The 26,170-nt window shown below is 41.4% G+C and overlaps 1 protein-coding gene across 5 annotated transcripts in view; it reads right to left on the bottom strand.

Annotated features, from left to right (window-relative positions):
* Positions 1 to 24,785, bottom strand: part of CEMIP2 (cell migration inducing hyaluronidase 2) — a 52,282-nt gene extending 27,497 nt beyond the window's left edge. The window contains exons 1-6 of one of the 5 annotated variants that reach the window (XM_050716135.1): positions 24,445 to 24,785; positions 11,954 to 12,290; positions 6,957 to 7,097; positions 5,484 to 6,045; positions 2,616 to 2,785; positions 1,081 to 1,269 (exon numbers count right to left, since the gene is read on the bottom strand). In XM_050716135.1, the coding sequence (XP_050572092.1) occupies positions 1,081 to 1,269; positions 2,616 to 2,785; positions 5,484 to 6,045; positions 6,957 to 7,097; positions 11,954 to 12,278 (1,387 nt within the window). In that variant the 5' untranslated portion in view covers positions 12,279 to 12,290; positions 24,445 to 24,785. Of the gene's footprint in view, positions 1 to 1,080; positions 1,270 to 2,615; positions 2,786 to 5,483; positions 6,046 to 6,956; positions 7,098 to 11,953; positions 12,291 to 12,507; positions 12,585 to 23,541; positions 23,810 to 24,206; positions 24,268 to 24,444 lie in introns of those variants that run through there. The other 4 variants (XM_035558483.2, XM_050716134.1, XM_035558481.2 and 1 more) reach the window with 4 other exon arrangements.
* Positions 24,786 to 26,170: the final 1,385 nt, after the last annotated feature.

Genomic DNA, 26,170 nt, shown 5'->3' with positions numbered 1-26,170 from the left:
CAATGCAGGAAAACGTATCATAGCCAAACCAGTGAATGCTGTGGGATCCAAACAATACTGCAAAGCCAACATACAAATTTGGCTTTCCCAGAAGACACAGGGGAACAGGAAAGTTTGAGGGCGTACAAAGAAAACTTCTGAGAAACAAGAAAGGAGATAAGAGTTGTTTGAAGAAGAGGAAGTCACACAGTACAGAGGTGAATGGGACAAAATGAGATCTTGAGGAGCACCAATCAGCTGCTACAAAAGGCAAGAGCTGAGCTGCAAACCAATCCTACAGCCCACCAGAAAACGAGAAGAGAAAAACTCGAGACTGAGGGACTGTCAGAGGAGGAGGGCGTTGGCGCAGAGGGGGCACAGAGTGGCAGAAGAAAAACACAGATGTCTGCAGAGTGAAGGAGTCAACCCCATGGGAGGCTCTCATGAAGTCAGAGTGAGTCAGATAATAAAATAGGAAGCAGTCAACAACACGTATGACCATTCTGAGTGCATCACACCCAAAGGAAAAACAGATTGCAACTAGTTAGGGATATCCTGTGTAAGCAGATGCTTGGAAGTGCCATTTGTTTCATAACCATTTTACTGGTGGGGGCTGGAGGGGGAACTGAGGGAAAAAAAAAGATTGAAAAAGGAAAAAGAATAAAATGGCAATCTTTGAATAACAGAAAAAAAATAATAATAAAACTTCAGAAGATGGGAAGGGCAGTAAAGACAACAGCAATGGTAACAACTACAGCAGCCATTTTCTAGAGAGAACTAGTGGAAAAAACAGAAAGGAGTTGAGAAAGAAGAACAAGCATAAGCCAATCCTGGAAGAAAACTATAGCATTCGATGAGCCTGGGAAGAAAGTGAAAAAAAAACTTAGTATGGGGTAAGCTTTAGAAGTCAGAGGCAGATCTGACATTTGACAGAGCAATTTTACAGTAAGGGCAAGCATACACTCCTGTACGTAGCAAACAAGCAACACTGAGAGATAATAGGGTGCTGTTTACTGCTTCCACTGAAAGGTCTCATCTAGGGTGTACTACTATTAACAGCTATTTCAAACAAGATTCTTCAGATGGTGACCATTTGCGTACCTTTGACTTTGACCTGATGCTTGGTACACTCTGGGCAAGGAAGGAGGGTGAACTCCTCTGTCTGATACATTGAATAGTCTGTGCTTGCTACCACAATCCGGTCTCCAGGCTCCCAACTACTAACATCATCCAGAAGATTCAGTATCACTCCATCTACAGGTTCTACCTGGAAGCCGGAAATCGGGACACCTAGTATTTAAAAAACATAAAATAAAATAAATATTATAAAGATTATATTCACCTTTATACAAAAATATCCCCAAAAAGATAAGAAGTGCATGAGATTTCACAAACTTCTATGTCCTCTAAGTGCAATTCTGTTCTGAAACATGTTAGTGAGATGTGCTATTACAGCCTGCTTGTTTGATGGATCTCAAATAAAACAAAGGGTAGAGATGGAAATAACAGCAACAGTAATAACCCATGAAATTAAAAAACACTAATATATCAAATATATCATATAGCAAAAATGTGTAGGTCCAGCTAGTTCTGCTTGTCCCAAGTGATATTTTTCTGCTGTTTAAAACTCAATACATATAATCAAAGATTTGGCAACAGAAATCTTTCCTTTCTAAGCACAGCTAATAAAACAGTTTGGCAGGCTAAACTACACAAGCATTTCATTGCCTTTAAATTCAGCAACTCACTGTATTTAACATCCTCCCATTTTATTTAATGTTCTATTTAATGAATAGGAAGAATGGAATCGGTGTCTGGTTTACTCATTGACTCCAAGCCTACAGTACCAGCAAGTCAAAGGTACATTTTTGTGGAGATTTTTTTTTTTTATTTATTATGAGTCAAGAGAGTTTCATAGGGCCATAATGAACAGTGAAGGGGTAACATCAAATAGCTCAATTACTTAACAAATCAGTATCTGCCTACCTTGAAAAAATTCTTCTGAGGCAAATATAATATTGCTAGTAATTCTACAAGCAGAAAAAGACTGCCCATAAAAGCAGAACTCATGATATAGATCTCTCAAATAAAAATAAATAAATAAATAAATAAAAAGGATAAAAGTATGAGTGGTAGATCTTCCAGGGTTTTTACACCAGAAAGAACTTTGCAGGAAAAAAAAAAAAAAGTCGCCTAATTGATGAGAGAACCAAAGTTCAGCATCAAATAAAAACCTAAGACTGTAACAGGAATAAAAGATTTCTTTTGGCTCCTACTCAGTTTTCTTTTTAGCCTCATAACCAATGTCTCAGGTAGCTTAGATTAAAAATTTGCATGACTGAAAGGAGAAAAGATGACCGAACAACAACAACTCTGTTTCAGCATATTGATAAGAACACTTATGTTGTTCACATAATCATAATTTTGATCTAAATATATAGAGTGAGAAAATAGGTCGGACTGAAAAAGAACTGCATCCTTGTACTTCATCCAATAGTCTGGCCACATGGATAGCAAAACGCAAAACTTACAGCAGCATTCAGAGATTTAAACTGCAACAAACACTTCCAGAAAAAAAAAAAGTATACACAGTATCTTTTTCCCTACCCACAGGGTTTCACAAAATACTTTCCTACCATCGTTCCATTCACTGTAAGCTCTCACAACAAACTTCTGACCATCCACTGTGAAAAATTCTTTCTGAGCAAGAGCTTTCCCACCAGTGCTGTGATTTTCATAGTCTCGCACTGATTCGTTACAGGAAGAATTCCCACCGCCTATCACACCAACAAAAGCCCAGGCTTGCCTGCAAAAAATAAAATTATGTATTTAAATATAATTGCCCTTAAATTCTTCACAAACAGGCACAGGATAAGACAAGGAGCATACAGGTTACCCTTTTGCCTGATCTACCATTTTCATTTTAGAATGTAATTTCAAAATACAGACAAGAATAGGCATATATCACTGGAAAGGTGCATAGTTCAAAATGACAATGTTCTATAAATGAATTGGCAAATATGATAGCTCTTAATTGAGAAGACATTCTGATACATTTTTGGTGCAACATCTAACAACATACGCTTTTTTTTTTAAAATTTAAAAAGAAAACCGCTAGCAACGAGTGCCAGAAATGATGCAGTATTCTGCTCACAAGCATGCTTACGGGAGCACAGGAAGACGACGAGCCGGTGCTGACGCTTGTGCTGCGGCACGCTCCCAGCATGGGGATGCGGTCAGCATGCAGCGTCTGTGCAGAGAAGGCGAGGAGCCCAGGAGACGGAGCTTGCATCAGGATGGACACTGCCAGCAGCGGCTGCTGATGACCACTGCTCCTGACAGGCAATACTTCTTGAGTCTTTCAAGACACTCAGACACAAAAAATAGAAGTACTGGATTCTATTGCACAACCTTCACACAAGGAATCACTGATGCTTCCAAAGGCCAAGTACAAGAGCTTTGGCCTCTTTCCCCTGACTAGTCCTTCCCTCAGCTGGACACTTACCTTGGCTGAGTGCCTGTGGGGAGCAGGAAACCGTACTGGATGTATTTCCACTTCCTATAGCTCTGCTCAATGAATCCAAGTTTTTGGAAATGAAAAACAAACCATGCACCACAGAAAGCTGCCACCAAGTTCAAAAAACAAGAATATTTGTTGTCCTTTACTGCTCTGTAATGGTGTAATTATGTGCTGAGGAAGTAATCATCTATTAAAAGGCCGAACAAAATTGCATCATTAAGGTTGAATCATTCACCCAAAATGAAAACAGTAACAGCTAGCTGGACTGTAGTCCAGTGCTAGTGATTGATTCAAAGGCAGATATTAAAACCACCTTCAATCCAGTTGTTTTTGTTTCAGTCTCTTCTTAATGATTGTGTTTAAAAAGCCAAATCAAACTGTTCAGTGTTAATCTGCTCACAGCAATAGTATATACCTGGTCAGCTTTTCAGGAGCACCAACAACGAGCTGAATGTTTCCCACATCAACATTTAAGCTAAATATCAAGGTATTTTAAAACATATTAATCTGCATGGGGAGACAGAAGCAGACAAGGATGCAATGGACTGTTGACCTCCATACTGAAATCCCTTCCACCAGTTTTAACAAACCAACCCTGCTTTTAACCTCAGTGAGGACTCAGAAGTGAACTTCTCGCCCGTCTTCCACAGCAGTCGGGACAGGACAAGTTTATGTTCTTACAGAGTCTCTTATCGACCAGTGAAAATAGACAGGAACCAGTTCAGCAGGGAAGGAAGAAAAAGTGCTTCCTACACCTGGCTGCGGGTTAAAGAATGTCCTCACTTCAGGCCTACTGGCGTGGAGGCCATCGGTAGCTATGAACACGAGAAACCATCAGCTCCTCATCAGATGGAGGCTGGCTGCCCAGGGCCCTCACCAACCGCCGCGTGGCCTTCACCTCACAAGACGACAGTAGTTACTACAGGACATATAGGTCTCAGCACCTCTGATGAAACTGCTTCAGCTGCAGACTCACAAGAACTCTCCAGAGGACCCCATAACTAGACGCTTACACAGGGGCTGCCACAAACATGCCCCTGGAGGGAAGCAAGGTCAGAACATGCCATCCTGACTCACGCCCCAGCCCAGCTCTGCCAAAGCAGAGGGTGGGGAGCAACTGGAGCCCAGATGTCAGGGAATAGAGAGGGTAAGAACAGAACAGAAAAAACTAAGCTACTGATTTCCTGGAAAACACCAAAAAATAAAAATAAAACCAGGTTATATGAAACCATTTTAACAGTATCTGAAGAACTGCCTGACTGTTAGTGCATTTGGTGTCCCTTAAACACTTACTGTTAACCCTGTACAATACAAAGGTAGGGTCAGAACATGCAGGAGGTCATTTGCAACAACTAAATGAACAGTGCAGAAGTTTAACCTCTCTGCTTTACAGTAACATTTACTGTATCTCTTCTACCGTCCCACCATTTCATCCCCAAACAACTGAAAAGAACATTCAAAAGATACAAACACACCTGACAAGTATGCTTCAGTAATAAAATATTTTTACAAATCAGTTCCCCTGAAGCATCAGCAAAAGGCTAATGTACCTTCATTTCACCAATCTGCTGGGATGAGTAAAATGATGTTTGAAATAGATGATTAACACCCCTTCTCTGTATTCAGTTTTTAGTTTGGCATTCCTTCCTCCCCCGAACAGAAAACAATTTCTATGTTGTTATAACTGTGTGCTTGAATGGGTAAAAAAAAAATCCTTTGCTGTACCCACTTTTAGTTTCTGTAGAGAACAGTGAAAGTGTAATTGAATAAGTAATGAAATTTATCACAGATACCTGTAACTAAACATCTCTACAATATTAAAACATCACAAACCAAATTGCACTACTGCTGTACTACCTAAAATCTACAAAGAATTGTCAGTATTGTAAGAGCAGACATTGTCCAAGTTTAACAAAACCACCCAAAGAAGGCAAATTCTGTATCTCATATTTACGCAACACAAAAGGGAAAATGAATTATTTACCTGTAACTCAATCCTCTGACAAACTTACTTCCCAGAAGATTTTGAATAGTTACTCTAGTTTCCTCCAGTAGGTTTTTAGCAGCTGAATCTCCTACAGCAATAGCAATAATGCGACCAGGACTTCTATTTTTCAGTAAGTTCTGGAGCTTCAAGCTTTCTTCTGAAAAATCATGAGTATCAAATTTCAACACTTCCAAAACACTCGCTGTATCCTGATCGATCACTCTCACATTTAGTCCTCGGGAAAAATTCTTTTTAAATGAATAATGACCACAGGCCAGCCCTGAGAAATTCACAGACTTTGACAGAAGAGTCCATGATAACTTCTGGTGCCCATGCAATTCCAACGTTCCTTCAGGACCCACACCAATAAATTTTTTGCCAAATTCCGGCACATCAGCATCTTCGTTTGACTTCCCATACAAAATAATAGTTGCTTTGGATTTATAGCGGCATTTCTCTGCTCCAACATGAAGCATTCCACCATCCTTTATCAGGATAAAACGAGTTCTCAAAGTAATATTTTTAGAACCTTCCTTATCATCACCAAAAACCAGTAACCCTAAAGGGAAAAAAGAAATCTGTAAGTCAAAGCAATATTAAGATAGACTCGAAGAACCAAGATCACAATAAGAGCAACAGAAAGATTAAGAAAGATTTGTTTTCCGCACCCAGAAAACAAACTATTAAGTTTTTTAATAAGGTTAAGAATATTTAGGAAAGTAACTTCTACTGGTTGTGAATTACCTTTCTAAGCATCTGGTCAGCTTATCCCTATTTTTTTTCTACCATCTTGGTCAAATTGCTAACACACTATGTTCACCATCAGAAGACAATCAGAGCCCATACCTAGAAAGCTACTACACAAGTCTTTTTTTACTGTTTTACAGAAAACCATGTCACTGCTCCAATGACAGACTTTATAGTGTTCATTTATCATTTTAACATTTGGTATGTCTGGCCTGACAGCAGGCAGAAAAGTAAAAGCAAAGGAACTGGTCAATACCAAAATTCCAATGTAATTTTCCACTAATCACAAAAGTAAAAGCCATGCATAAAGACAGGCTGACAGAGTTGGGATTGTTCAACCTGGGGAAGAAAAGACTCTGGGGAGACCTTCCAATACCTACAGGAAAGCTGGGGTGCATGCTTCTATGTCAGCGGGTGTAGTAACAGGACAAGGGGGAACAGCTTTAAACTAAAAGGGGAGATTTAGGTTAGATAGAAGGAAGAAACTCTTTATTCTGAGGGTGGTGAGGCACTGGCACATGTTACCCAGAGAAGCTGTGGTTGCCCCATCCATGGAGGTGTTCAAGGTCAGGTTGGATGGGGCTTTGGGCAACAAAGTATAGCAGAAGGTGTCCCTGCCCGTTGAAAGAGGGTTAGAATTAGATATCTTTAAGGTCCCTTCCAACTCAAAGCATTTTATGATTCTATGAATTGAAGCATGTTTTTCATCTTTCCATTTCATACCTCCATCTTGTATGACTATAGAGTGTACTGTAGCATCTGAGTTCAGACGAAACAAATCCCCCTTTTTGATAATAACTCTCTTTTCAGGATCTTTTCCGGGGCTCCAGTTTGTAAGACGAGGATTCTGATCAGGACAATTTTCTGCAATATAAAGTGAAATACATTATTTATTTATTTTTAAATAAGCATCACCAACAGGACCACAGCAATCAGGGCAGCATGAAGATGCATACTAAATAAGGCAGTCAGTCACCCACAAAGGATTCCCACCTCCTTCTGTGTTCACAGTACTGCAGCTACTAGTTCTACTGTTTAAATTCATGCAGCCAAAAAGACACCTGAATCAGGGCTAAGCTTCAAAGGATGGAAAGTAATTATGTACCAAAATTAAAACACTGAAGACCACAAGTAGACTGAACTGCCAACATATACTGTACTTTCAAGCCCCCCAATAGGCATCTAGTTTTTGGTATTATTTGTTTGAGGGTTGGTTTGTTTTTTTGAGATTTTCTACATCATCTACAGTAGATGAGAAGAGCTCAGCAGCAAGGACTCCAATTCACAGCAGTTGCCCTGAGCCCAGGATATCCTAGGCCACCTACATGAAACACTAACATGGTGGTAAGGTATCTAAATATCTCACCTCCCTCAAGGTCACAGGAACCTGTGTGAGAAAGTCTAATCCATCCCCTCTTGCTTTTGAGCATCCCAATCACTTCTTCCAGTATAGGTTTGCAGATATGGGAGAAAGGGGGACAGGACGACCTTAATATATTTAGTGTTAAGCTTCTATGGGTAGAGCAGTGTCCTGGGAAGCAAAGCATTTGGATCCAAATTCATGGTTTGTGCTCCTAAGATACTATAAACACCAGTCTCTGAACCACGCTATAGAAGTGATACACACGATCCTCCTCAAAACTCCGTTGAAGATTTGGCACTACCCAGGCAGCAACGCCATATTTTAAGGCCAGAGAAGGAGAAGCAGCAGACAGAAGTGACAGGGTTGTGTGATTTCAGATGAACTTACAGCAATATGGTACTTACAACATACCCATTTTTAGAATATTAAGCAGCTGATTAATGCAGGAGCATAGAAGTACTATGAAAACAGAAACTGAAAGTATGTCCTGAATTTTTGATTTTCTTATTAAAAACACAGACTACAAACATTTTTATTGAGAAAAAAACACAACCTAACAGATGTCAAAATAAACACGTTAGAAGCCCAACTGAAATTAACAGTCATAACTGCCTTTTCACATCTTCTGGAAAAAAACGCCCTATGCATCTGAAATGTTGGGGGCAAAAAGCTACTTGCAATAATAGCTCATTTTTCCATAAGACAAAGAAAGAGAAGCCTACCCACAGATTTAACATAAGCCATCCTTAGTTCTGCTGACAAAATTGTTTTCCTTCACTGTTATTCTCCACATCTCAAATCCTTTCCAACCCAGGAAACCCACAGAAACCAAGATTTGCCTGCCAGTGGGAAAAAATTAGCAGAACTGCATGAAGCCAAAAGGCATCTAAGTAGCAATATAAAAATAAAAACGAAAGAAATTTTTTGGGGGATCCTAAGAAAACAGCATTTAAAAAAATGAAATTCAACACATGAGGGGAAGCCAAAAAGCAAGAAACACTGCTATCTGCAAGACTGCTGAGCAGTCACTGACAAAACGCAGTTCTATTGCCTGACTCATGCACAGTCACTGAGCCCCTTTCCTCAGACACTACACACACAGTCTCTGTGAAGAAACACACATTTCCTGGCTGGTAGCAAAGGGCAGTGTGAGGAAACCATGAGTCAGCAACCTGGTAATTTCTACTTAGCGTGATTCATGGAGGAAAAAGATCTAATAACTGCACAAGTTTTTCTGTTGAGTTTTAGAGAATAGGTACAGCACAACAACTACAAAACCAAATCAAACAACACACAACAACAACCCCACTGAATCTACTGTACATTATGTTTGAGGAAGGAAGCCAATGGAATCAGAAATAGGCACTCCTGTAACATGATCATGCTTCTGAAGCACGGTGGATCAACTTTTGGCAGGCAAATCAGATGTGCTCAGCAAAAGTATTTTGAAATTCTTCCTTAGTAATTGCAGAAGGGTGCAGGGAAACATCAAATATTTAGTACCTCACCATATGTTACCTTCAAAATTACTGATTGGATTTTACAGACCACAGTCATTGCCTCGACAGTTAAGGTTAAATGGAAACAGAAGCATAAACCAGAAAACGTTAAGGTAGTTATAGCCCTGCCAAATTTAACCACTCATGCTGAAATTTTTTCAAGTCAGGCCTCTGCTTCAGTGCATTTTTGTAAAAATGGGTCAGCTGTCTATAAGGTTTAGTTGCTTCTAGTAAGGTGATGGTGGTGGGGAAATAATATTTTTGCATGTGGTGGAAAAAAAAAACACATACACACAACACCCTGCCAAAAAAATAAAATTCTAGAACCTTCCATGTGTTGGAGAAAGGATATGAATTTTGGCAGGAGAAAAGGCAGGAAACAGTTCTCAAAATGTAGTTAAATAGTTGCTTTCTACCTGCTTAGCCACCAAGTCTGGAGTTTTTAAGGCCTCTGGGAAAAAATTATCAGTGTTATATTATGCTCAGCAGAAGTTTATCACAGTTTGGCAGCTAAATTTTCTGAGGATCCTGTTTACCCTGGGCAAGCTCCAGCAGAGAACTGCAAAGGCCAAAGAGAACTTTTCCCTGACAACCTCCGCTGCTTGTCTTCCTGACCCTGTAGCAAAAGCCCCTGGAAATGCGGAAGGAAATTGCATTTCCAGCACTCTACATGATCTCCAGTGCTAAGGACTTCTTAGAAAAAAAGATGATGACAGGAAGATAAAAGTAAGGAGGAAAAAAGAAACCAGCTGACAGGCAGGAACAGAAATGCAGACAAGTATCATTTTCCCTGTGGGGAAGGTATGCCGGAGGTTTAGGATTTACACACAATTACTACTAAGTCTCACATTCCCTTCACTGCCTTTTAAACAACCATTAAAAGCACTGACAATATGGATTTCCAATTAGCCCTCAGCAAGAGCACACCTAGCTGGAACTGCAGTGGCTGGCTTTAGTACCGCATGTGTGAGGATGGAGCTGAGGGTATTAACATTTCAACCTGTCAAGAATCCTTGGGGAGCTGCTGCAGCAACACTGTCACAAAATTAAAATTTCAGTCAGTCAGATTTTCCTTTGTGCCCTCATGGAGTTTCTCTTGTGTGAGGGCTTCCAATAGATCTTACGTGTGCGTGTTTTTTCTTTTAAAAGGTAATGGAGGGAAACTTCTGAAAGACACAGTTCAACAGCCAATATTGAAAGCTGGCTGGACTTCCATAGAGGAGCAACGGGACATTAAAGGAAAGCGGTTACATCCTTTGATTATTCCAGAACTTCCATGTAAGTTACTACAGCAGACAAAGATAAAAAGGTCTACTGCAGCATCCTCAGTATCTTTGGTGATCCATAAACTAACTACATGTTGACCACATATGCAGTGTAAGAAAATCTACAAAACTCAGTGCCTTGGGAATGAACTACTGCAGAGGAAAAAATAATAATACTTATTAAAATTTTAATACTCCAAAAACATTTTCATTTTAAAAGTGGCAAACCCATCTCTTTCACGTTACCAGCTTTTAAAGCATGAGAAGTCTATTATTTTACATTGTCCATGCAGTACAGCCTCACCTCTACTAAAACAACCATTAAAACCTACAGCTTTTAATTAAATGTTTTAAAGTCTTGGTATCAAAGTAGAAAGGCTTTCCTTGTTTGTTTTGGAGTGTGTTTTTACTATTGTTGTTGTTGCTGTTGTTTTTCCCCTCAAGTACTTCTTAGAATCAACGTGCTAGATCACCCATCAGCTTTGTCTTCAACTTGTTTGTAACTAGAGTCCTTACTGCGTGTCTATATGCCCATATTACTAGTGATTTAGTTTACAATATAGCAGTCATCTTCCATTTACTACTACTTCAGTGTTTGTTCTATGTTGTTTTCCTTCCTAATTATTAGGAAAACTCAGTAACTTCACCCAAGAGATCTCTGCAACCCACCATGAACTGTGTCCCAGTTAAGATGAACACATCCATCTTATACTGTCACCTAAAACCTTCAGTTGATTATTTAATTTGTTCAGCATGTGCTGCATTGACTCTAGAAACTTCTGAACTACTGCTCCAAAAGCCACCATGGAGTCTAAGCTTGTAGTGTTACAACAGGCACCAGTTTCTATTCCAAAAATCATTTTGAAAACTTTTAGAAACCCTATTTCTTCCTCAGGTAAGCAAAACAGAACCCATGCTCCAAAAGATACTACAAACCCTTACCAACTGGGTCTCATAGTAAGTGTTTGGCCAGAGGGCTCTCTATTTAATGACTAGCAGTTAATCACTCCGCCTCTTTGTGCTTTATAGACAGTCACATTTTAGAGGTTTTCCAAATTCCATCAATGTTGCCCAGTTTTCTAAGACAAATTGAAAAAAAATTAGGGCTAAGTGGTCAAAGAACTCCCTGCTCGACTTGTTTACAAACGAAGCAAATAAATTGCTGGTATAAATTCCTAGACTTTTAAATGTTTTACCTGAATGCTCCTTACTACCTTCCCTAGTTACTGCTTACACAGACAGTATTTCATTTTGCCTGTATTTTGTGAACAGGCAACTTCTACGTACACGTGATAATTACACATGTAATACAATACAATATTCTCACTTCTTTCCCCCTCACCAGTCATCTTTATTTACTGCTATGCTTTTATTCTTCATGTAAATAAATAGTTCACAGTAAAAACACAGAAAGTGACACTGATAACAGCAAAAGGAACCAAACCTCCGAACACAGCTTCCTTCCAAATTAAAATTACAGTAAGCATCCTATTTTTACCCTGAACTTTTAACACTGCTTCCGATGCAGAATTATTGTACTATGTTCACAGGGACCTTAACGTCTAGTACGATTTTGTTCATGCAAGAACTTACCATCTGGAGCGTATTTTGAAGCTATTCCCAAAAAAATTCCCAGTGCAAGAAAAAGTGACAAGCTAGAAATGGCAAAGCAAATGAGAGTATTTTTATGTCTGTTGGCTTCTGCCTGACGGCGGTTCTGTCCAGATGGTAAGGATGTGAACGTCGCCCGGGCTTCTTGTCTTGCAGAGGTAAATTCGGCTGAAGCGTGGCTCTGTGAAGGTGGTGGGGGTCGAAGAGGGGCAATTCTCCCTGGGACATACCCAGCAGACCTGTGACTGCTCCCATTCTGAGGCCGAAGGAAAGCAGGGGAACTCCCCCTGGCATCAGTGTCTTGCATGTTACAAAGTCACTGCAAAAGGCACACACAGACACAGAGAAATAAAAATAAAAATAAGAGACAGGCTTTCAGAATACAGAGCACAGTACATTAAAGAAAAACAACAACAACAACACAGCAATTCTAAGACACATGCCTCCTCCTTAATGTAGCTATTTCTATAGTATAAGTCACACTGTGGATATTAGTGCTTTGCCACAGTGTAACAGTTTGCAACAATAGCAAATACCTCCAATACAAACTGGAAAGAATCTGGTATGGGAACACTACAGCACAAACCACTTCTGTTAGGTATTTTCACAGAGGGTTTTCACAGTTGACTTGTACTGTGTGATTAAGAAACAAGTTGAACAATGAGAAAGCTAGCAACCCCTTCTTCCCCACAGTTATGCGAAGAATGCCTAAATGTATTTCTTCTGCATGCAGAAACCCAACAAGCTCCTCATTGTTTTCCTTTGTGGAAAAGAAGCTGAAGGAGACATGCCTTCATTCCACCCTGGAAGCAGCAAGAAGCATTTAAATTGAATACATAAAAACAATTTTATTTATTTTCACGCTGATGCAACTTAGTCAACACTTTTTTTTTTATTTGAGGAATGTGGATCCTGCCAACTCTTAACCCGCTCGCAGCAGGATTCGGTTTCTAATAAAGGTACATCAGGAACGATCCTGTAAGGAAAGTCTTGTTCCACAAACCTCAGGGTTTGTCTCATTGCTGAGATATTTGGGTTTGGACACAAATCCTGGAAACAACACGACTGCTCCAGATTTCTGTACCTACCACCAAGAACTGAGCACTACTTTTATTTCAGTTACTCATGTTATTTCTATCTTTTCCTGAAGCAGCCAGAGAGAAAAGCCACTAAAAATATTTGTCCCTGACCCACTCTAGCCAATGGTTCTAAACCACTGCACTTTTCTGTGCCTTAAGAGATCCCAAACTGCATTCAACTGCTTTCTTAAGCTTTCTGTTTAACTGTGCTGTATGGTAGGGAGTATTCACAAAGCTGGCATTATTATTATTATTATTTTTTATTATTAACATTTCTAAGGGATAAGGGATTTTTTGAGAAGGCTGCTCAAGTTTCAGTTAACTGAAACCTAACCTTCTAAACCAAATCCTGAAGGGGATTAAGCATAAACCACATGTATTAAATCACAAAATGAATTATGAAAATAAAAACTACCAATAACGAAAACAAAAACTACCAAATGCATAAAGATCCTCTTTCTCCTCCATTAACAAAGGGAAGTCTAAGCTATGCTCTGAAGTGCCAGGCACGCTGGTGAAGAAGAAATACGACAACTGTAATCTTGTTCTGAGACATAGCAAAGGAGTCTTTTGTCTGACATGCTGCAAAATCTGATACTTCACTGTTTCAAGGCAAGAGAGTTGGTATTATTGAGCAGACTGGATTACCCTTTCATGGGAGACAATGTACCTCCAGATGTATGCAAAATGACAATAAAGGCACTGAAACATTAACTGGAGTAGCCATCCCAGAGTGCAAAACTTATGCCAAATCCTCCAGCAGTGTTTCTTGCACCTGTTTGCTGCAGTAAATTGATTTTCACCATTCTCTTCTTTGAGAAACTGTTTCCCATACCTAATTCTCTGCTCTCAAAATTCATTGCCCACTGCTTTATGACCATTGTGAAATAGCCTTCCTTCACCACATGCTTTTGAACTCAATTAGACATCTTTCAACAGTAAAATCTCAATCATTTCTGTCTTACAAGTAGTGTTAAAAGCTTACTATAGAACAAGATTTTCGACTAATTCAAAGGCAGTATTTATGTCTAACCAAAACAAATACCTAACCATTTTTCTGTTAAAAATAAAGAAGATTCTGATCCAGAGATGAAATTTTTTCATGGTTTGGATCCTAAACTCCATAAACTTGGCTAAAGTTTTCAGAAATGGTGTTTATCTACCTCACTGACAAACTGGCTATATAGTGTTCATTATAATGTCAAACACATAGAGTTTAACAGGTCTTTTAACTACTCAGTTATGCAGACTAAATCCAGAATGCTTATGCAAAGCTTTACTTTTACAACATAATTTTACCACAATTCTGTCTACTAAGGCCTATTTAGACTGCTACCACTCTAAAGAAAAAAAAGTCACTCATTGCAACACACTGAAAACATTTGTGTTATATTTCAAACATATTTTGTCTTATATGTTACAAAGCATTCAGCCCTATTTGCAACCCCCATTTTCCAAACCGTAAAAATTTTCTGACTACCCCATTCAAGTGGTAACACTGGTCACCCCCAAGGATGGGTGGAAAATAGACTGCAGAGGCACATTTTCCCCATTACAAAATAAAAATAACGAAAACAGCCATAATGAGATACTTAGCACAATCAAAAATTTTACCATATAATTTTCCATTACAAGAGGAGTAACCATTTCAACACTTCCTTCCCTCTTCCTGTGTCATTTGAAGTTCTCTAGATGAATTTTATCCTGCAGAGCAGCTACTGACTTTTCTTTTAAATTAAGACACACTGATAATCTGATTCAAATTGTTGACTTATTTCCATTGTGGAAGTTTTCAGATAGCATCAAACAAATGCAAGTGAAGTAGATAGCTATATAGTCAGTAGCGCCCTAGAGAGTGAGGCTATTTGGTTGTACATAAACAGTTTAACCAAAATGCAGGGTCTGGGGGAAAGAAAAAAAAAAACTGTTTTAACCATTTAAAAACACATTTTCTTTCAAGTTCCCAATCACCTGACTTTTTCTACATAGCACTTCTTCTTTCTCCACCTACAACTAAGGTTTTCCATTTCCCTTTGACCTGTGCCTATGTTATGCTCCTTTAAAAAAGAAGGCAAAAAAGGGTTTGAATCAAAGGAGCCCCCATGCAATCAAAGCCACCAGAGCAGACTGGCCTATCTCCAGGACCTCCTAGCCCCACAGAAAAACAAGTCCTCACAAGGAGCTCCACGATTTAGGTATCTCCCCTCGGTAGCACAGCCCTGGACAAGAAAACCACCATTTTTACAATCCTATGTGGTGAGTTGTGTCACTGCCATGACACGGAATTTTGTTTTGCAGTTTGCTGCAGTGATTTCACTAAAAGTTAAGTTTTTACACAATACACAGCTAGTTGTAGAGAATTCCGTCTGCACAAACCTGATATCCATTTTTCACCACAGCTTTTACTCAAGGACATGTAAGTATGTGCTTCCAGCTAACTAATACCAGTGAAACTTCAAATACGCTGATTCAGCTAGAAGATGACAGCTGCTTCAGCCCACCATGTTCTCATTACTACCTCTGTGCTGGGAAGCTAGATACATTTGCATGCCATCCTTCTGCAAGACCAGCACTACTCCACACAACCCAGGCTTCTGCTCATGCACCCCTTAACACCACATCAGCAAGCAGGTAAGTACTTCTTGTATTCATCAGGCCAGACAATCTAGCTTAAACCACTCTAAAAGAATAAAAAACAAAACCAGTTTATTGCTCAACAGAAGCAGCAATTACCTGCAAGCTTGTTTCTGTCAACAGAGCACCTGAGCTGTGCTGATAGCAAACCCCAAAGTGCCACCGAGCAGGCTGCAACATCTCCACTCTCCTCACATGTTCCTTCACCCCTTCCAACTTGTGCCACTACCATACACCTAAATGAACCTACACTGTCCCATACTGGCAAAAAATAGAAATGTATTCACTGTACAAAGCACAGGATAACATCTGACTCTCCTGAAGCCAGAAGAGAGTGGCATGCTTATCTGTTACTCAGGAGGGGGCTGGTTTCCTGAACAGGAACTGGATTATTCTACACCCTTCACAAGGCAGTTCAAAACATCATCTGAAACTACCCAAAAAGTGAGAATTGATTCTGTGATTCTGTGAAATACACCTAGACATTTCACACATCTGTTGTGCAATGCATAGCACAGCAACACATCAGATGTGCTGTAAAACTCCTTCAACATTGCATCTTCTCAAAACTTTGTAAGTAAGTAAGCTTACTTCTACATAGTGGAAATAAATTAATGCCTCCTTTTAAGTATATTTTAAGGATGCATAGTTCACAGGTCTTAAGTATTCTTAAACAGAAAGGAAGCTAGAAAAAAACCCAAACTTTTGTTGCTGTTGGCTATCAAACACTAGCAGTTGCATGCTGACCTATTAATACAGCACTTAATCTCAGAGTATGTAATTGTCATTAAGAAAAGGACCAGGAAAGGGTAGGAGAAATCCACACATATCAAGAATATTATTTCCCTTTCTAACACAGTGCCACGTTGGTCACTGCTGCTTTCTTGGCAAAGGGACTTGCCTGGTGTGAGGTGCTCAAGAGGGGTAAGAAGTCTGTATTAAAGTTCCTGAGTAGCTATAATTCCTGAATAGAACGTGGTATAAACTACTGAAGTACAATGAGGACGGCCTTTAGAAGCCTCCACGTTGGCCATTAACTGCTAGGGATACCAATTTCAGGAAAATGTTTCGAATGCCTCAGAAGTCCCCAGTTCAACAAATCTTAAGCTTTCCCTTAAGGAAAAAGATAGTCCCTAATAGGCACATGGGGGTGTCCACATGCTCTGCCCTGTTGTTTCACATTTTATTCCACTGCCTTGTTTTGAAATTATGCCTATTCATTGTTATAACAGGCAGCATGTTTATAGGAAACTACTTTTCCATCACGAAGTGCAAAAGCTGGAAGGAATATTTGCACGGTAAAACTAACAGAGTTAGGTAGCTGTGGGAAATCACAATGTTTACAAAATCCCAACTAAATAAACTGCAAAAGCAGTAGATGACTTCTATCACATATACTACTTGCCACACACCACCACTGAGTCTTCTCCCTTGCCCAGCAGTTTCAGAAGTTCAGAGGAATAACAGCAATGGCCAGTGAGAAAAGGTTACAAATACATTACAAGGTAATAATTATAAAACTTTGTCCAAAATTAATCACATTGACCCAGCTTTTCTGAATTTGCTGTGTAGTGACTTAATTGTACTGGTTTGGGTTTTTGTTTTGTTTTGTTTTTTGACACACAGAAAATGCACAAGATCAGATTGATACACAAGCACTAATCAAACTGAGGAACACATTTTCAAAAATAAAGTCTTTCCAAAGTACCATGGATCAAGACACAGAAGTACAAGCACGAATAATATCTATAGTGTAAGACAAGGTCCATAGATAAAAGCCATCTTTACCACTTGCTCTAGTAAAATCTTTTAAGCATACAAGTCCTTCTCTGGTTCAGATGCAGAAGAGAATTCCAAAGCTGTATACAAGTAGGAGACAGTTCTGTATGTTTCTGGTGATATGCAAAACAACCCAATTACTATCCATGGATTAGAAAGGATGTTGGGACATGGGAAGGGGATGGTAGAAAAGCTTGGTTCCCAAGGGAAGGAGACAGGTAATTTGTAGTCTGTGGAATATGCATTTGACTGTGGGAATGAATATGAAATTATAGCATGTCAGCTGAAACCACTCATGTTTATGGCTTACGACATAGAGGAGAGCCATGAATTTAGTTCCTGGCTTCTTCTGAAGGTGTTTGGTAGACCACCCTTAAGGTTGAGGGCTGAAAAACCAGAGGTGAAGTGTCTTTTTTTTTTTTTCCTCTACAAGTGTTTCCTCTCTCCAATGATAATTGGGCATGCTTTTGTCTCTTATCAGCAGTTTTTGTGAATGAGCTCTGCAATAGTCACTTGGTTTCACTCACATAATAGCCAGGAGAGCACTTGACACAGCAGATGAAATACCTAATTTTTCAGAAAGCTGATGTACAAAGTTCAGGGATCCTCGTAGTTTTGAGACTGCAGGGATACGTCTGTCTTCTCTGATTCCTGGACACCAAACACTCTCCCGTAAGCACTCACCTGTTCCTAACAGATGTCAAGAGACAGCTATTTTTGGTTTGCTATAATACACTTGTAACATCTTTAGATCTTGCCCTCTGAAATAAGGAAACAATAGCCAGAAGCCATGGCATTGAAATGGTGGTCCATATATTTAAAATCATGCCATAACACTTCCAGCAACTTCAATTTTGTTCCCTTTGTCTCTGTTTGACATGGTTTAATTTTTATAAATCGTTTACAGATTGGGGAACTCAGTTCTGTTTTCCATTCATTGTTTAGACAATAGAATGTTTGGGTGGAGGAAATTTTTCAGAAACCTTTTTTTTAAATTTGTATCCAAGTGAATCTACCAATGTCTCTATTACAGAGGATCCCGCTCGGTGCACCAGGAAAGACTTCACGCCTGCTGAAACAGATGACACGAAGGGAATCATTTTTACTGTGTTTCTCATTCTCAGAAAGGAAAGCTTTAATAATTTGCACAAGAGATCAAAAGTGGAGATTCGCATTTTAATCATGCATCTGTCATTAGCTTGCTGCGTGAGTCACAGCTCATTTAGGCCCCAAGCCTGTAACATGAGGAAAAACAGTCACAGGGACATTGTGAGGCTTAGTTTACAGAACACTTCGGTCTCCCACATCTCAGCAATGCATCCCAGTACAAGCCTAATTTTAAGCAAATAAATAGCTTTGTTTAAGTCAACAGCATCTATGTGAAAGTAATTGATTCGCAGCATTCACCTGAAGAAGATGGTAGGGGAAAAAAAAAGGGAAAAAAAACTACTACTTATCGTATTGATGATAAGAAGTTGTCTTTGCAGATATTTGCAGTATCTGGAAGAACACAAATCCGATCATAAACCACTACATCTCAGGGCTTTACAAAAAAAATCTCTATAATAGTAATACACTTTCAGAGAAGTAAGGTCCAGCTCTGGCACTACTGCGAATGACTGATGAAATAGATTTTTGGCCTTCCAGAGGAGGAGGGTAAGATTAAATATCTAATTCCTTCTAATCCAGTATTATGGCTGAAAAGCCCTTATTAAAAAAAAAAAAAAAAAAAAAACATTATAAATGGTATAAACAAATATGACAGCACAGAATGTAGAAGGCAGTGAGGAAGGTCAAATGCCACGTTAGCTTGGTCAGAAGCCACAAACATACATGCTCCAGGAAATTCCTCACTGTATTGCTAGAATCACTTAATAATCAGCGGCCTATCATATTTAAATTATATCTAACGCACTGATCAGTATCATAACATGTTCTCTTCCACAACAGTATACACATTTCTTTCTTCCTCCTCCTGGTTCTTTGTACTTGTGCTGGTTTCCCTTTTTGCTAAAGCTCCAAAGTCTTTTTTTTTTTTTCCCCAAACTAACTCACATTTCAGTAACTTATGTCATCCCTTGTTTTGATTACTCAAAGGATTCTCTCTGCAATTTTTTTTAATTGTGCATCAGCTACAAAGTAGACAATACTGCAGTGCTGGTTGAGAAGTTGCCATCCATTGGCTGCATTGGTGTAGCTGCACAGCCACATTCTTTCAGAGTTGCCTTGCATTTCTATGAGCCAAGGAGTTTGCATTAAGAGATGATTAAGCTAAGAATTCCAAATCACATCCACTGACCAAGCAAATGTGACATCAGCACCTCTTAGCTGTTAGATCCCACAAAGGATTCTTCATCCTGTAAAAAGATCACTAAGAGGGTATATGACAGAGGTCCATGCAGTCAGCAGCAGCACAGAGAATTCAAATGACTCTTCTAATGGAAAAAAAAAAAAAAAAAGAAAAAAGCAGATGGGAAGTTTTTGAACCTGAATCAGTACTGGATGAAGAATTTATATAGGTTCAGAAAGCAACAGAATTACAGATGAGAAATGAGAATCCAGTCAAAGATTGTTACACAAAGAATAGTTTAGGAAGTCCTTGAGCTTCACGTTGTTGGAGGCTGGAAGCAGTAGTATCATTATATAATATCTTTACCAGACATCTATTACTCATCACTGTTAGACAACAGGTAATTGTCTGGACACTTTTTCTGCCATGATAGAGCCATTCTTCTACTAAGCTTTAAAATCTCATTTAAACATCTTGTGCCCCTACTTTTCCAAAAATCACCTCCTGCTCTAAGGGCAAAAAAAGCCCTTAGCTCAGTCATTGTAATTGTCTGTTGATATCACAAGCATAAAATATAACTACCTGATGTCCTAAATTAACATGTCAGACTGGTACATGGTAGCTGAAGCATGGGAACAGCTTCAATACTGCTACAGGACTGGTGGCCTCCAGCAGAAGGGTGGGGCAAATACCAGCTAAATCTGTGACATCCCAAAGCTTTACAGCTAACAGTCTTGCTACTGGTACAGGCTGAAAGGAGTTTCCCAGAGCCAAGCTAATGCATAGTAACCTGAATATGTCTGGATGCCAGCTTTTTAAGGTATCACAGGAGTCACAGAAATACATGAGCTGGGAGCCTGGTGAATAACATACAGTAATTTAAATTACCTGACATAAAAATTTTTCCAAGGGACAATTTTAGAAAAGAAAAACATTCTCTATCACTTCCCATCTGTAAGAATCACAAGCAGAAATGGGATGTCAAATGGGATGTGTAAAAACAGAAGCAAGTCTCCAAAATGCAAAACAAAGACTTCTACGCCACCATTAAGTATGCACTCTGCTGAGCTCCGCTCATATTTGGGATTACTGTGGTAAATTCCTTTCTAGAGAACTCCAAGAACTTTGCACCCAGCAGCCAAGCTTTGCAGTGTGCTGCTAGGTAGAGCTAGTCATTTCACATGACTACTCTACCTTTTTTTTTTTCCAGTCCCACGTGCCAAAAGAGATAGAAGAGCTACTAGTATGTTCCTTTTTGTTAATGGATTTCACAACAAAGATAAAACAAAGAAAATCAGATACAGGTCTTAAAGCATGCATTCTCTAACGTCTTCAGTATTTCCTCTCCATATTGGCACATTCAGCACTTTTTCTCCCTCACATCTTTCTTCAAGGTATATAGTTTTCTACTCCCTCCCCATTTCCTTTCCCAGTATTGCTGTTCCAGGAAAATACTTCTGTGGATTTCTGAATCCACATTTACAAACAATTCATTCCCATTTGTCTTGCCAAAAACACCTCCACTAAATCAACACCGAAATCCTTTTTTTGTAAAAATAAGCTCAGAATGGCTTAGAATCAGAATGACTTAGAATCAAGTCTAAGCATGACTTGATTCGAAACAAAAAACTGTAATTTAAACGTTACAGATTTTAATCTTGTTTTGATGTACACTTTAGACAATTCCAAAGAACTGCCTTGCTAACGCAAAGGATGAGCTTTGCCGTTGTGCTCCTGTCACACAACTTCTGGCTATGCAGACATGGAGACTGGCCAGGTGATTAGGCTCCCACTGACTGCTGCCAACAGCTTTTGGGTCACAGAGGGGGGCAGGCAGGAGCTGAGGAGCAGGAGACCTCCAGCCAAGCTCCGCGTCTTCATGCCCACCACCTCCCGTGAGAGGCCGAACAACGCAGAGGCCTGGTGCCTGCCCACGGAGCAGTGGCAAGGCGAGGCCTGGGGCTTCCCCATCTCCCACAGGTACAGCTGGCAGCGCTGCGCCACTGAACAACATCCCCGACATTCCCAGTGCCCGTCCTTCTTGCTTCACATGGAAGAAAAACAACACTGCTTCAACACCAAGGAGAGGTACTGAATTCTTTTAGTTTGTATTTTCTTGGGTATGTGGGCATCTATCTGCACCTTTCATGGTAAGGATGTCATGATCAAGAGTCTAAATCAGACCGGCCCCATGGTTTGTTCTTCAAGCTGCTAGGATTAGCAAATCTCATTCTGCCATATCTATTTTTATAATCATGCCTTAAAGGAAAAAATAACCTTCTGCCCCATGACCTGGTTTGTCAACTTGGAAGAAGTGTGATTTGTGCCACCAAATGGCAACTGTTCCAGTCATGGGACCAGTTATAGCTGGGAAACCTCTGGAGGATATAACAGGACTTGATTAAAAAAAAAAGAAAAAGACATTTTTCCTACACTGGGGTCATCAACATCTCCTGCTTAGTGTGTCCACCCTCCAACAATTAGCAGTAAGTCTGATGAACAGGTTAAGAGCTCCCCATCAACCCTAGCCACTGTTAGAGTAATGACATTCCTAATTAAAATAAACCTTATAGTCTGCCACCTACCAAATACCTACCTCTAGCAGCACTCACCACAGCTAACCTTCAGATCAAACGCTAAGTTTCAGAAGGCACTTTGGCAACCTCGCTTTATCAAGGACCTCACAACAACTTTCCGTTTTCTGTTTTGTTGTAGTTGCTTCCCTCTTTCTCACTCTCCCCTTTCTTTTTTTTCCTCCTCCTCCTTTTTCCTTCACAAATCCCATTCATAGTTGGGGGTATTGCCTGTGCTTTACACAAAACTTACTCTTCTGGGCACTTTGCCCACAACAAGCTCTCTGCTGGACGCTGAACTAGCAGGGAGAGGGCAAGAAAAACAAGCTAAATATTGCTCCCAACAAGCTCAACCTGGCAGAAGACTTCACGTCGCCAGAGGCAGCGCGCAGGATCCCTGCAGACAAAGCAGCCACACGCTCTGTAAGAACAAAGATGATCCTCTCCTGCTCCTCCCTACTGCTATCCACGGGCCGTTTCACATCAGTAACACAGGCACCACACTCCTACAAATCTTTTGCCATGCTGCATCAAAACCGGGCTAATGCTACCCCAAAATTTCAAGTGCTGTTTTACCCACCTCAATTAATTAGCTTTGCAGCTCGGGACGCTATTTCACTGTTATAATTACTAAGGGATATAAAGTCCCTTCGGTTTTAAAGAGACTCCACACCACTGATTCAACCTTTAAAACATAAGTGAGGATGGCATCTCCGACACACAGCCCTGACTGAGCCCTGATGTAGCACAATTGTCACCGCACGCTCGCTTTCATTAGGAGGGCTGAGAAATACAGCCCCCATTGTTGTTGCGGGGTGGCTTTTTTGCTTTTTCTTCCCCTCTACCCCCCACGGCCGTTGGGCAAGTAAAGCGAGCCACGAGCCGGGAGGGCAGCCCGTAACCCAAACACTGGGGGGACACACGACCCCTGCCCTGCCGCTGGCCGGAGGGGGAGCAGCGCGGGTCCCCGCACCACCTGCCGCCCTGCCCACACCTGCCGCTGGCCGCACGGACCCGGCACGGGGTCACCGGGGCCGGGCCGGGCCGTGCCGCTCCCTTCCCCTCCCCTTCCTTTCCCTTTCCCTTCCCTTCCCTCCCCGCTGCCGGGAACAAAAGAGGCCGGTGGGGGGCGGCCGCCCGGCAGCGCGGCCCTCTCCCCCCGTTCCCTCTCTCCTCTCCCAGGTCCCGGTGCCGGTGCCTCCCTCCCGCTCTCACCTGGGCCCGTCGCGTCGCGGCGGCGCGCTCAGGGCGGCGGCATGGCGCTCCCCACCCCGGACACGGCGGGCGAGCGGCCGCACGGCTGCTCGACACCCCCCGCGGCTCCCCGCCCCGGCTGCCGCCCTTACGCAACTGGCAGCGGCCGCCGACGGCGCAACCCCCCCGGGGGCGACGCTTCCCAGCCCCGAAAGGAGGCGGCTGCGCCCCTCCACCGCCTCCTCGTCCTCGTCCTCCTCCTCCTCCTCCTCCGTCCCGTCCCGTCCCGCCCCCGGCACGGGGAGGAGCGGGGCCGAGCCGCCCGCCCCTCGCCCCGCCCGGCACCGCGGGGGTACCCTCGGGTGGGGGGGGGGGGGGGGGCTCGGCACCGCGACCCCCGGACCGGTAGCTAGGCGGAGGGGAGGGAGAGAGGTGCCGCGGGGTGCCCGAGCCCCCAAAATGCGGTGCAAAGGCGCAGGTGCTGGGGGGGGGGGGGTGGTCGTAGTGGTGGTGGGGGTCCCTGCCGGGTGTGAGCAGCGGCAGCGAGGGGAGGCACAAACCCGCAGCAAGGGAAGGCGGCGAGAAGGAGGCGGGTACCAGCTGGTTTTCGTTCCGTTCAGGCTTAGGGAAAAATAGAGAATAAAGTTACTCACGCGTTTGGGCTTAAAGAAAATAAAGGTACTTACGTGAGCCGGTGCCCAGACAGCCTCTGACCTGGGAAAAGAGCTGGCTGGAAAATCTGATTCTGGTTTCTGCATATATACATATGCCTATATAAATATATGGTCTGATTTGGACTACTACCAAACCAAACCCCAAAATACTCTCGATTTTAAGGAACCGGTGCCCTCAGCTGTTCCCCAGCAAAGCACATCATCGGTCTGATGTAAAAACTCGGAGGGACTGAGGAGCTCCAGCACTTACCTTCGCTGGAGACCCGGAGCTCCAGGGCAGCCGCCCAGGTTGCTGGCTTTGATGTAGATCTGACAACGGGCTGCTCTTAAGTTTGGGACCTCCCACCGTTTCCAGTGCACTGAGGTTGGGCCAAACTCTCTACAAATCGGAAAGAAAAAAAAAAAAAAAAGGAAGAAGGGAAAAAAAAAAAAAAACCCTGATCAGATTCAAAATGCTTCGAATGAAACGGTTCCGGAAATACAGCCAACATTTTCCAACTTAATTATTTCCTTGGGAAAATTCCAGACAGCTGGGAACCAAGTGATAACTCATGCATATTCCTATAAACGCTGCCCCATAACTTCAGTTCTAGCCATTTCTTCTTTGTTTACCGCTGAGCGCAGCCGGCCCGTGTTCGCGTGCAGCCCGAGGAGACATCTAGTGCCTGAACCTCAAACTGCAAACCCAACCAGCCCGAAACCTTGGAGGTCGCCCTCGTTTCGGGGGCGAAGGATCCAGGCCACCAGCCACCGTCCAGTGGCCACCATCCATCGAGGAGGCCGATTTCAGGCCGCCCCCTTCGTGACCGAGGTCTGGAGCAGCGCGGTGCTGAACAGATTTGTCTGCAGAGAAGCGGGACAGGCTGGGGCAATTCCTAACTTGCAGTAAACCACGGCGAAGGAAGCCCTTGGGTATATGAATAAGGCGTTTTCATCTCCCTTTGATCGCGCCTTTGTCTTCTTTAGCTTAACTTTTTTTTAATGCCCGGGAGCGCAATCCTTTTAACACGTGCGACTGTAAATCTTTGCCTCATTTCAACAAATGCACACACAAACTGAGCATTCACATTTGCCAGTGACTTTAGTTTTGAAGACCAAGCCAAACTGACGGCAGCTAATTTTTGTTTAATGTGAAGTTCAAATATTTCAGCTGGAAAGCAAATGTCCATTTTAAAATAAAACAAAACAAAATCTGCACTGCACTGGACATCCATTTTACACATGTACTACCGTGCTTGCCCATGAAACGCACATGCTCAATTATTAATTCAGTTGTCTATTTGGACGGGCAATTGTGTTCATACACAGTGAAACTGTAGCAAATTAATACTTGGCGTACTCTTTTTACTGAATGGACTTTTTTTTTTAATTTTTTTTTAGCATGTGTCTGGCGTCCTGAAAACCACTTTTACATCAAAAAACTCATTCAGTTATCTTTCTTCATATATTCCTGAACTATTCCTTGAGAATGCCAAATGAAACAGAACTGCTTATCCATTGGAAACTGCTTATCCATTATCAGAACAGCACTGCTTATCCATTGGAAAGATATGGGTCCAAGACCAGAAAGAACCATTTACTTCTTATACGCTTCTTCAGACTGCTGATTAACATTCCCAGTCTGGGGTGTGCAAAGATCTCGTTTCAGTGATATATGGGTAGATGTTTGTTGGTACTCACTGTATGGGGGCAAAAAGTAGAAACACTTCTACATACATGAGGTAATCCGAAGCTAAATGCATTGTGTTATATATACATATATTTTAAATGACACACACACATGCTTCTCGTTAACCTGACTCAAATCACAAATATCTGTCAACTGTAAAAACAGTAGATCAATTACAGAATGGAATTATCACCCACCAGCTACAGTTTCCAAAACTGATGGTTACATGTGGATGTAACAGTAACCTAAACCCCTAAATTTGTGAAAGATTGGACTTGCAAGATTACCTGGCTGTTTGAAATCTCGG

Source organism: Cygnus atratus, chromosome Z (assembly GCF_013377495.2).
Source record: "Cygnus atratus isolate AKBS03 ecotype Queensland, Australia chromosome Z, CAtr_DNAZoo_HiC_assembly, whole genome shotgun sequence".
Classification (NCBI taxonomy): domain Eukaryota; kingdom Metazoa; phylum Chordata; class Aves; order Anseriformes; family Anatidae; genus Cygnus; species Cygnus atratus.
This window is presented reverse-complemented; position numbering and strand designations above follow the sequence as displayed.